This window comes from Macrosteles quadrilineatus, unplaced genomic scaffold (genome assembly GCF_028750875.1).
Source record: "Macrosteles quadrilineatus isolate MER2022 unplaced genomic scaffold, UCM_ALF_1.0 Scaffold_6__1_contigs__length_79288215, whole genome shotgun sequence".
In the NCBI taxonomy this organism is placed as follows: Eukaryota; Metazoa; Arthropoda; class Insecta; order Hemiptera; family Cicadellidae; genus Macrosteles; species Macrosteles quadrilineatus.
Genome location: NW_026542599.1, coordinates 49,985,564 through 49,997,914, shown reverse-complemented (window position 1 = coordinate 49,997,914; position 12,351 = coordinate 49,985,564). Strand labels below are relative to the sequence as shown.

Here is a 12,351-nt window from a genome sequence, read left to right as displayed (position 1 = left end):
TTCCACACTTTATGTAACATTTATTAACAAAGAGCAAAACAATAAAAATCATACAAAGTATCAACAAATTGTACTTCACCAACAATTAAAACAAGTTTGAAAACATGAGTCCACCACATCTTTCATTCACCCAACAACTTTGGTAAAATAATATATGTACAATGAAAAGAAAGGAACATAACTTCAAAAAATCAAGTGAAGCAGTTCAAAAGTTTCAAACTCTGATAAAAAAATCAAAGTTCTCTCTCTTTTACTAACGTAAATATATTTTATAACAATATCTAACAAAGGTAATTTACATGAAAGTGTGGAATCGACTTTGTGTTATAATAAAACAAAATAATTCACTTGGTAACAAGACATTTACATTCGTACAGATTAACAAAGTTCATCTCTTTTTCAACACTATCCACAGCCATGGTTTAATGAATTTCCCGTCCGAAGCTCTAGATGGACAGAATCTCCTCCACAATGCTGTTGGAACGTGTGACGTTTGGTCCCAGACTTCTGACGGCACTTGTAAGGGACTCAAACTTTGTGATCTCGGTGGCTTTCTCGTTGTGGTATTGTTCGCTGTATTCCTGGGAACAAACAATCAACTTATTACAGAGAGCTGTGGCAAGTGGGGAGTAGGTATTAGCACTGACTTTTGTATACTGAATTGTGATGTTTAATGGCTACTTTATATTAGAGCCAATATTAACTTATTAGACTGTAGAAAAGATGTGCACAGTTATAATACTGGTTTTTGTAATAACATTAATTTGCCAAAAGTAAGACTAGCCAAGAGAGATAAAATACCAATGATGATTGCAATTAAGTTGTTCAATAAGTTACCATTAGATATAAGACTGCTTAGTGATAAGGATTTTAAAATTAAATTGAATTATTTTCTATGTAAAGGATCCTTTTACTATAGAAGAGTATATGTCAAGACAATGGACTGTTAAGGACTTCTGTTGAATATTATTTATTTATAAAGTTGACGTGCCAATGTATTTGCATGAAATATTTTCTGGCTAAATAAAGTTCTTATTATTCTTATTCTTATCATATCTTTATGGATCAGCTGAAGCCAATTTTATTGTTAGTTCCGGTGCAATTAGAATGTGTTTTTGTTTACAATTTGTTTCTTGTTATTTCAGTTATTTAAAACCTCGTTCAACTAAATAGAACGGTCTAATTAACTTGTTCCCTAGTTATATAATCAAACAGTAAAGCACAAATCATAGAATTAACCCTAAAATAGTGGGAACAAAATTTTGTCGACACAAGTGCCCGTATCACCAACACATGATCTAGACACAAAAAAGAGCTTCAAATTTTACAATGGGATGAGATGTCTACTTGTGTTGGTTAGTCTATGCTATTAGACTGTGCAGCGATATAAAGACTGTCAAGTACTGTTACAGTAAGTCCCATAGGCAAGCAATTGATACTTTGAATACTTTAAAAAAAATGACCAGAGTGATGGATAAGTTAGTGCAGGTCTTGACCCAGAGATCTAATCAGCCCAAGACATTACCAATGAGCTACCATCCCTGAACAAAGCTACTGTTCTTAGTACTTTAATATATTTCAATTCCAGCTAACTACTTACCTCCGAAAACTATTAGTGCGGGTTAAAAATTGCAATACAAAAAATAATTGCTCTCACCGAAAATGTAAAACAACAACTAGACATTCCATCCCTATATTAAAGTTGTAGCCTGGTTTTTAAGCAAATTTGTCTTAGTTGATGTGAGCCACCTACAGATTGCGCTGATCTAAATTACTGATTTCTGCCGATTACACGATGGTTTTTACCAAGTCAAACTGATGGAATGACTTATTATGAGCTATAGCAACTGTTGTGACCCAGCAACTATGTCAGTAACAAAAAATAAGGTACAAAATAGAGTTTTAGACACTAGCGCAATCTGTGACTGGCTCACAAAAAAATTGGCGACAGCTGATCCATATAGATGGGATGTCTTCTTCTGTATCCAATAAGCAATGGTAAAACGTAATTCTTTAAAGATGTAATACACATAAAACGTATGACATTGACTAGTATAAAACCATCCAGTAGATGTTACCTTGAGTCTGTTACCGAGGAAGACTGCTCTCTCTCTTCGCTTGATCATGTACTCGGTGGGGAGCAACCAGCGATGTTCATGGCATTCCTCTGCTGTCGGCCGTTTGCTGCAAAAACACAGATATTTGGTCTGGAACTAAAACCCACTACTAAACTGTATTAACGTTGACATAATGTAAAATATATTTTATTTTAGCTAAGAAAATGTTGATACTAATTGTATGTCATTTTTCCAATTGTACGTAATTTTTCTTGTCCAAGAGAAACCCCATGCTGCTAGTCGCTGACTATTCAGAACCTTAAAATAATTATCCTACTCTGCCACAGAAATATGTTTGAATGCAAGTATGTCCTTTGACATATGATTAATCAATATACTAAAATTTCAAATTGATATACGTAACATAGGTATTGATCTTATTACTGTTTTCACTAAGTTTTACTAATCCAATGACATTCCCGCATCTAGGGAACTCTAAAACAAATATTGTAAATATTATAAGCACAAAACGAGATGAGATACATTGAATGATAATAGATTTATAATCATGCAAATGAGAATTAGAGATAACAGTCCATAATCACTTACTGAGGATGCCTCTTAAACACCAGCATGATGAATCTCGTAGCCTCTTGTGTCAGCTCCTTGTACAGATGTTCAAACCTGAAACAAGACAAGAGACTGAATTCACTTTACCCACAAGCAAACTAAAGTTAAGGTATGGCATGCATTCAAGGGAGTCCTCCATTACAGAGCAAGTTCTCCTAAACTGTGAGAGCAACATATGTTCCTAATTTTAAGACAAAACCTTCGTAGGCCCCCTTTGTCCTTGTCCAAATTTTGTTTAAGGTGGGCTCTCAACCACTCTGTCACTCGTAAATACATACAGTAGAGTCTTGGTTACCCGACCTTAGGTTTTTCGACCTTTGGCTATCTGACTTTCCCAGTTATCTGACCTTTACCAGTTATTCGACCTTCCTGGGCAAAATCAAGGTGTCTTCCTTATTTCTTAAATGGAAATTCTGGCTTTTCATTACCAATTTATTTTTAAACCCTGACCAAAAAATCTGTTATTCTCTATGTCCAATTTATGTACCTCATGGTAGGATGTGTATATAACTTGTCTTGTAATCACAGCGCCATTGTCAATGTTGCGCGGTCACAGCGTTGTCTTAAACATCTCCCACGATCTTGACACAATTTATTGACATGTCCCACGCTCAAGGCGTGATTGTTACCTTATCCTATGGTCACAGTGCCAGCACGAAGATTTCTCAGGATCGTGGTGCCATCCTGGAACATCTAACGCGATAATGGCACCGTCAACATGTCTCTCGCTCGTGGCGCAATCGTCAACTCATCCCGCAGACACAGCGCCAGCACAAACATAGTTTTATAATTTTTTGCATTATCCGACCTTACCGTGGTTGGTTTCGGTTGGATAATCGAGACTCTACTGTATCTCTGCAATTTGTGATTGGCTGGGTTGGGACCCTGGACTACAGGGCTAACCAATAAACCAGCCACACCCCACTCTACGCTTACAATCAAAGGAGCTAAGATCCATTTCATTTTGATGTTTATAAATTGCTTATTAGAAAGCTTCCTCTCAATACATATGGGACCTTTTCACCAATCTGAGATGATGTTTGGGGTACTAAAAATTGTCTTCAGTTGATCCATAAGTTAGTTAAATCTATGGCACTACACACCTGAAGCGTACAAAGTTGATGTTCTGTCTTGTCTCATCCTTGTTGGCCCCACGGAAGGGTGACACCCCAGACAGCAGCACATAAGTCAAAACACCCACAGACCAAATGTCTGTCTGGGGATAGGCCGCCTCCTCACTTAGAACCTCGGGCGCTAAAACCAGCAAGATAACACAATATGAATTAACCCTTTCCAGACAGGAAGATCATGTAGCGTTAAACAGGAAAAAAAATTGTAAAAACAAAAAAGATTGTATTTCTTAAACTTTTTATTTTATTTTTACTCTAAACAAATACACCTAACAAAGTTAGAGCATGAATAATGAATAAGCCTAAGTGTGGAATTATTCACTACCTGTTTACAAACATTAAGAAAAATGCTGGATACATATCCCGTAACTTGGTTTCGCAACTACAGCGACATGTTAATAAATCAAGAATTTAAAAAGTGGTTATGTTACTTATTGAACAAGATTTTATTTTAGTGAGAACATTGCAGGTAAATTTGAACAAAATGTTTAAAAAATTGTGTTTAAAGCAGGACGAGCTGTACCAAGGTCACAGCACTGCGTAGCGAAGTAGTAGAGCTTTTGGTTACTGTACAAAACACCTACCATCTAGCCATAAACATGAAGCCAGTTGCTTTGCAGGCTACCTGCATCAGCTAACTTGAAATACAGAGGCAAGTAACCTGACCTGAAACCTGCCTTCTCTACTGGCCTTGTGTAAACACAGCTTTAATAGAAGTGGGAGAAAATTCACTTTACAACATCTACGAACATCATGTGGATGTATCCATCCAGGGAGGATTAAGCCTTTCACTATGACCTACTTTAAAGCATGAAGTTATACAGGGTGAATAAAAAGTCAAGACCCCCCCTCTAATATTTTTCCAAGTAAATATACAGATTTATCCTTTAGGTGGTCGAGCAATCTTAGCAGGAAGTTTCATTTTATCATTTTGAAATTTTTGAGTGTCCCCCCAAAAGGGGGGATTTGGGGGGCAACTCAAATATTTTAAATGTAAATCCCCTTCAAGTGACACCTCATTTTGAAGAGTTTACAAAAACTTAAAGAATGGTGAAAACTAGAGGTTTCTATCTCTTCTCTATCCAAAATGGTCGCCCGTCAAATGTTGTGGAAAATCAACGGTAAAATTGTTAATATTGGCTGCCATTTTGGATAGAGAAGAGATAGCGACCTCTAGTTTTCACCATTCTTTAAGTTTTTGTAAACTCTTCAAAATGAGGTGTCACTTGAAGGGGGTTTACATTTAAAATATTTGAGTTGCCCCCCAAATCCCCCTTTTGGGGGGGCACTCAAAAATTTCAAAATGATAAAATGAAACTTCCTGCTAAGATTGCTTGACCGCCAAAAGGATATCTCTGTATATTTACTTGGAAAAATATTAGAGGGGGGGGGGTCTTGACTTTTTATTCACCCTGTATATGACATAAAATAACAAGGAGCATGAAAAAAATAACAGGATACGATGTAAAATGAGTTTATAAATGGATGACTGTTACCTGTGAACTCAGGGTGTCCTAGACTCTTGACCACTGTGCCGATCTTGCTGACACGTTGTGTCGCGCCAAAGTCCACCAGCTTGACTTGTACACTCCGCACAGACAACATGACTACGTTGTCAGGCTGTAGATCCAAATGACAGAATCCTCTCCAATGCAGATACTGCAGACCATCCAGAACCTACAACCCATGTTCACATTAGGTTTGTGTAGGTTGCAATATTTTCGAGTTTGATTTTGTTCTTTTTGTTTTATGAGCTGTCGGTTTTTTTTCTTGGTTTAAACTGACAATATTACCACCCACAACATTTAGATTGTGAATTTGTTGGGAAAAAATCAAGTTAAAAAATATTTGGTTAACTGATCCAACCATCAGGTTAAATTTATGTATTTCAAAGCTATGGTGTAAATGTAGTTCCTGTAAATGGAAGATCAAAATGTACTACATAAAGTGAAAGTATGATTTTTTGTCCATTTTTCCAATAACCCAGCACTCTCAAGCTCAGCACCCTTCCGATCCACTTTATACCAAGTTTGTGGGACTGTACTGTATATGTGATTCAACTGTTAAGCTTACATTCTCACTTTTCATATCAAGTATCAAGTGTGCACCTTGTTGCACTCACCTGGGTTATGATGTTGGCGACCGTCTGTTCTGTATATTCATGTCTGTTAGACAGGTAAGTAAGAACGTCCACTCCTTGTAATTTCTCCTCAATGAAAACAGCCACTTGAGCATTTGACGGTCTGAAAGGTTCCACTGTTAGTCACATCAATAATAATAAATTCTATATTTATAGATATAGACCCAAGAGATGGTAGTAATTTTATTTAGAGTGAGTTCCTTAGTTAGTGGTTCCTATTAGTGATGTGTCAAAACCGAATCTCAAATCTCAAAACCATCAAAACTTAGGAAAAGTTTCGGGTTCGAGATTCGATCACCAAGTTTCGAGATTCAAAAGTTTCGAAATTGAAGATTTTGACAGTTATTTTTGAAACTGCTGACATTTTTTTGTGATATTGTAATTGTTTTTAACACTGTTTCCAAACAAGCTGGTAGCAACAGAGCAAACATCACCATTAACAGTAATGAAACAAGTAAATTTGATTCTGAACTTCAAAAGGTATCTTAAATACTATAACTGGTACAATTCAGTTTCACATCAATATTTACTAAACACACAGAAATATTGACCACTAAATGTTCTAATTAATCTAATATTAATGTTTATGTTGGTGTTAGAAGTTTAATTTATTTTTTTGTTGTTGTTTGTTTATGAACAATTCAACAATTATGTTGTTTTGGGTTGTCTTTTAAGATTATCAGTCACATTCACATGTTTATGTTATGTCACGGTCAGGAGTCTATCTCTTTCAGTTTTGATTGCATACTTAACATTTTATGATTATGTGTATTTTTGGTAACCTTGACCTTTGTAACCAGCTAAGTAGAAAAGTTTCGCGTTTAGGTTTTGAGATTCGAGATTCGGGATTCAATTTTTTAAAGTTTCGGTTTCGGTTTTGAGATTCGAAATTTCTGGTTTTGACCATCACTAGTCCTATATTATGAGTTAGAGCTCACTTAGTGGATCATTGGAACAGTTTGGTCGAGTCGCAGGAATTTAATACAAATAGCCCTTGTGAAATGTTTACACTGCTGAAATGTAAAGAAAATTGAAGATCTCAGCAAATGTTTGGTTATTTCAACAGAATCACTTATCATTTTATAGTAAAGATAGTTTAAATATTCAAGAATACATACATACAGTATACAACAGTACGTAAGAAATTTCAACAGATGATTTTTTGACTTCTAAGGACCTCAAAACAAATTGTTGAAGTAGTCTCACACTTAGGTATTACCATGATCACTATGGTATTAGCTTCTGCCTTAGGGTATTGCCACGTGAGGCGATAAAGAAAACGGACCCAAAAAAAAATGGACCCAGGCCATTCCTTGCGTGACAGTGGCCATCTGAAATTTCTGCTCGGCAGTTTTCGATGTTGTATACACCATTCACGTCCATTGTTTCTATTTTATTAGCTACAAAAAACAGCTGTCGTCGGCTGTAAAAACTGCCTCGTGTGGCAATAGCCGAAATACAGCGGAAATTTGTTAAAAATAACAAAGAGTGGTGCTATTTCCCTAGTTATAAATAAATAAATAGTTTGCATTATTTCAATAGTACCTTAAAACAGCACGCTTAACAAATATGTGTGAAAGAGCATCCTCCAAGTAAGTGTACATTTATTATAAGTAAAAAACTTTTTCAACATGCATGACCTTATATGACATCTACTGAATGAGATCTTTCCAATGAGCCATAAATTAACAAAACCGGATGAGAAACCACGGAGTTCTGCCGACAAAATCGTGCTCGCCTATTTTATATATATATATATTACATACTAAATTTAAATCAAAATTGATTAGCTGTTTTTGTAAAAGTCCAATTTTTATGTTTTTGTAACAAAATCAGAAAAAAATAAAACTACTGGAGATATTATAAATACCCACTTATCAAATTTAATCACAATCGGACACATGTGTGATCTGTAGCTCTACACATCCATACACACAAAAAAACATAGACACACAAATACACAGATATTTCCATCTAAAACTCAAACCAAAATGATGACAACAATAGGACTTTCTCCATATGTATAAGGGGAGGAATAGTAACAGAAATTGGCTTTGTGTAAAAACCATCCACACCTAACATTTTAACCTTCAGTTTTAAAAATGTATTTTGCGGTAACTAGAAGTACCGGTAATTTCTAAAACCCTTAACACTGGTACAGTAATAGGTTTATTAGACTTAACAGATCTGATTTACTTACTTGTAGGCCTCGATGAGGCAGGCGATGCGTTCGTGTCTGAGAGACCTGTAGGCTTCAAATTCAGCATCCACGGCGACTTCAGTGTCTGGTCTGTACTCTAGTAGTTTGGCCACTACTACGCGGTCGTTGGACTTGTCTATACCCTTCACTACCACAGAGAACCTACCTCTATGAAAAAAACACAAATAAAAGATAGTCTAAGGTCTATGCGGATACAGACAGAAACGTACAGAATGGCTACAGCTGGTCCATAGATGGGATGTTTACTTTATCCAAAAGTCAATGGTCTGATTTGCTCCCTGACCAAATAGTTCTTTCTCACCAACAACAACTTTACGCCTCACTACACTGGTTGAACAAGGAGGATTTAGTCTAGAAAACAGCTGTTTGCCGCCAGCTTAATCAAATGGGGTTTCATTACGTACTACTGTAGGCCTACTGTAATGAGTTTTTACCGGTCACCAACCAGTTGATTATATTTGGTAATGAGTGGTCATAATCAAAAACATATCCTCTAAAGTCTAAAGAGGTTATGAGTAGTGATTGTTTCAGGACAAATAACTTATATACTATTACATTACAGGCAGCTTCCTTGATGCCTTGAGCATATTTGTTACTGACTAATCAGCTGTTTAATTATAGTCAGGACCATTTATTGAAAGCCCAATGATGACCCACCAGGATCTAGTTTTGAACCATCAAAAAGCTACATATGTCTCTGAGGATTGAACCGGTGACCTTTTGATTGCCAGGTGAAGACTACAACTTTCAGCTACCCAGCTATATCTGTATATTCACAGTTCCTAAGCCCCAGGACAAAATTGCTCTAGTAAAGAGAAGGAATATGAATGAGGCAGTTTTTGTTACACATCCCAACAACTTTCTAATACACGATTGAAAACCTGGCCTTTCTCTTTAAAAGGAATGGTATAAATCTTGGTTATTTCTAATAACTTTCTAAAATTTAGTAAAACAACTGAAGTACACTGAGTGGTACATGAATAGCACATTACTCTTTAACAACAAATTAAAAACTTGATGTTACCTGGATATTTCTGAGATGTAGTTGTACTTCTCGGTGGGTTGGTCGTGGCTCCAATGGATGGGGTTTTTCTCAACTTTGTACTCGAGGTGAGATTTCTGCTCCTCGTGGACCACTTCCTGTCCACTCTCCACAATATCCTGCAGATGCTTCATAGCTCTGGACATTTGTATTTTGGGCACACCTGCAACCAAGGAGATGAACCTCTCAGTATATTAGCACAAGGTAAGAATATGTATAGTCTTTGTTTGTTTTTCCAATTTGCACATGCATTGATTTTGAATACTGCAATTAGAATTCTCATTCATATTTTACAAAGTATTGAACATTCAACTGGATAGCTCAGTAGATGAATTGTGGGAAAGTGAGCTGGTTTAGTAGTGTAGAGCACGGGACTTTGGTTGCCAAGGTCCTGGGATCAAATCCTACTAGTAACCAATGGATTTTAACGAAAAGATATTGCCCCAAACCTATCAAGTTTTAAGTAATGTGTAAAACGGCTCCGGTCTAGAGCACACCGCCCTAGGATGTGTAGGTAAGAGAAATGTGAAATGTATATAAACTTTCACACCATTCAGAAAATTCTTGGCCACAATTGGCCTAACAGTAATCTACCCATCTTAAGTTTTTTGCTCTTGGTTGAGAATTCTCTTAGAGAAAATTGAATATTCTAATTTTGGTTTATAATGTAAAGTTTTTGTCTTTCTTGTGCCAGAGTGAACTCTTTCCTAGTAAGTCTTCTATCTTAACAAAAATCTTAAATCATCTAACAAATATTAATCTAAATCACTCCTGTGATTCTTATAAGGTCTACTGCTCCAGAAGAGTAGCCTATATCGTATGAATACCTGGTTCTGATGTCTTGATCGCTTTTGTTGGGATCCCTTTCTCGCTCCAGCCAATCTTGTTCTTGGAGGCCAGCCTAAACTGGTAGCTAGTATTAGGCTTGAGGTCTCTTACGAGGTAGAACTCATGGTCAATGTTACTGGCTAGGTCGATCCAGTCCACGGCGTCTGTCAACAGACATTTATGAGTTGGCAAAGAGAACCTAGGATAATCTTTTGGTAATTTAAATGATTTGGTTAAAGGAGACTAGACAGTCCAAAGAAAATAAACACAAAAAATGACTGTTAGCTACCTGCTTTCTCATTATGTTACATCCATCAAACCATAACGGTCCATGTTTTATTCCATCAACCTCGCATTCTGTTTTATCCATACATTAACAATAGGCACAAGTTGCTTAAACTATTTTTCCACACCTGTCCATCAGGGGATCTAACAGAACTTATTATTTAATGAGATTTCCGTTTGTTTATTTATTTTTTAATTTTTTAATGTATTAGGATACATCTTTGAGTTTGAATGTAAACATACATTTTGTACTCATGTTAAATGTGTGGCCTGTGAGCATTAAGTCAATACACTGTATGTAGTTGTATATTGAGCCACAGACAGAGAGTGCCGATATAAATTACCGATTCTCTGTTGTATACGCCAAATTTTTAACTAATTAATACTGAAAACCATATTGTATGAACTATTATAGTATTTTATTCAAATAGATGGGATGCCTACCCTGGTACAGTAGAACCCCTCATATCTGGCCACCACGGGACCAAGTCCCTGACCGGATAACGATTTGGCCGGATAAACCAACCTACTATGAAAATGACAATTCATACCTAATAATAATAGGTAATCGATATATGCAATCACAAGTATCATTTAATTCTGTTCTGGGATCATTTTTTGAAAAATTAACATGTTTGTAAAAAGAAAAAAAATATTTGTAGGTTAAATTCATTAAGTAACGAATGTACAAATATTATGATTCCAGGTAACAAAACCTATTAAATGGAGGTAAAAATGACAATAAATTGTACTTAAAGATCATTAGGACTTAAATGGTACATGCATTTCTACTCAACATTCTTAACCATTTTGTGAAATACAAAAATTAATGTACTCGTACTGTACTGTACTAACCCCACTTTGGAAATAATCAACCAACTGATAAGAGGTTAGGCCTACTAGCTTAACTGATTATAGTGACTCAGCAAATAAATGTATAAACAAACAGATAAATAATGAGAACAATTTATTTTATGACTTGAGCAGTCACAAAGACTAATGTTTGCATCCAAACGTCTGTAAGCTGAGAGAAAAAATGTTGATATTGGCTTCCTGGAAGGGGCCGGATAAACAGAGGGCCGGTAAAACCAAGGCCGGATATGAGGGGTTCTACTGTAATTATCTTCAATGGCTAAACACACTTAACTTATGTTTTGTTTTAGATACCCACCACTACAATACTAAACCTATCCAGTATCCACCAGCACAAAAAGTATGCGTAACAATGCTCAATTATTTTAACCATGGTAGAGTATAACTTTTGATGGAAATTGGAAATGTAGCGATTTACGTACAAAAACAAAGCAACCAAGCATCTCTCACCAGACTCCTTGCACTGTACACTGTAGCAGACGACGGGTGAGTTTCCGTCACACTTGGGTTGCTTCCATCTCAGCAGAATCTCTGTGTCTGAGATGTCTGAAGCATCGGGAGAGTCGGGAGCATGAGGCGTCTCTGCTAGAACTACCCTGAAACATTACAAACATTGGTACTTTATTAGACTATGTTAAGTAAGTTTTCAGGAAAATGTTTTTATTTCTTGTACTATGTCATATAATTTATGCATTTGTATTTGCCGCCAACAGAGAGAGAGCAGGGGTTTTCAATTCAACCTAGTGGGGTCAGCACAATGCCCATTGGTTAACTTGGCGGAAGGATATTTTTGCGAAGTTTTAGCGTCGCATCGGGACGCTTGGCCCAGTCTGTCGGTTGCCTGGTTTACCTAACACATGTCACTTTGACATAATTCATTTTCTCTGCCATTGCGGCTTTCCCTCTCATAGTTTAATTCTCTATTATTGCCACTCGGATTAGTCCGTGGCCCCTTTATACAGTACTCATAACATTTTCACCTTTTTAAATTAAATTAATTTTATTAACCAGTGTAAAGTCAGTTTTAGCAGTGAATCCTCCCATTCCCGGTCTACCGCGGTCGCGAAGGAACTTCTTGGGAGCGCTCATTTGGACTGTATAGACTTTTAGACGTGCGTTATTCCAACATCAAGATCAAGACACCA

General features: G+C 36.4%; 1 protein-coding gene across 10 annotated transcripts in view; it reads right to left on the bottom strand.

The window, feature by feature from the left end:
* LOC128996298 (obscurin-like) overlaps window positions 1–12,351 on the bottom strand; it is a 255,278-nt gene continuing 242,927 nt past the window's right edge. For all 10 annotated transcript variants that reach the window (XM_054421531.1, XM_054421532.1, XM_054421524.1 and 7 more), the window contains 10 exons: window positions 11,657–11,802; window positions 10,048–10,212; window positions 9,203–9,383; window positions 8,158–8,325; window positions 5,940–6,060; window positions 5,314–5,494; window positions 3,791–3,941; window positions 2,667–2,741; window positions 2,079–2,184; window positions 1–581 (listed from right to left, as the gene is read on the bottom strand). In XM_054421531.1, the coding sequence (XP_054277506.1) occupies window positions 447–581; window positions 2,079–2,184; window positions 2,667–2,741; window positions 3,791–3,941; window positions 5,314–5,494; window positions 5,940–6,060; window positions 8,158–8,325; window positions 9,203–9,383; window positions 10,048–10,212; window positions 11,657–11,802 (1,429 nt within the window). In that variant the 3' untranslated portion in view covers window positions 1–446. The remainder of the gene's footprint in view (window positions 582–2,078; window positions 2,185–2,666; window positions 2,742–3,790; window positions 3,942–5,313; window positions 5,495–5,939; window positions 6,061–8,157; window positions 8,326–9,202; window positions 9,384–10,047; window positions 10,213–11,656; window positions 11,803–12,351) is intronic.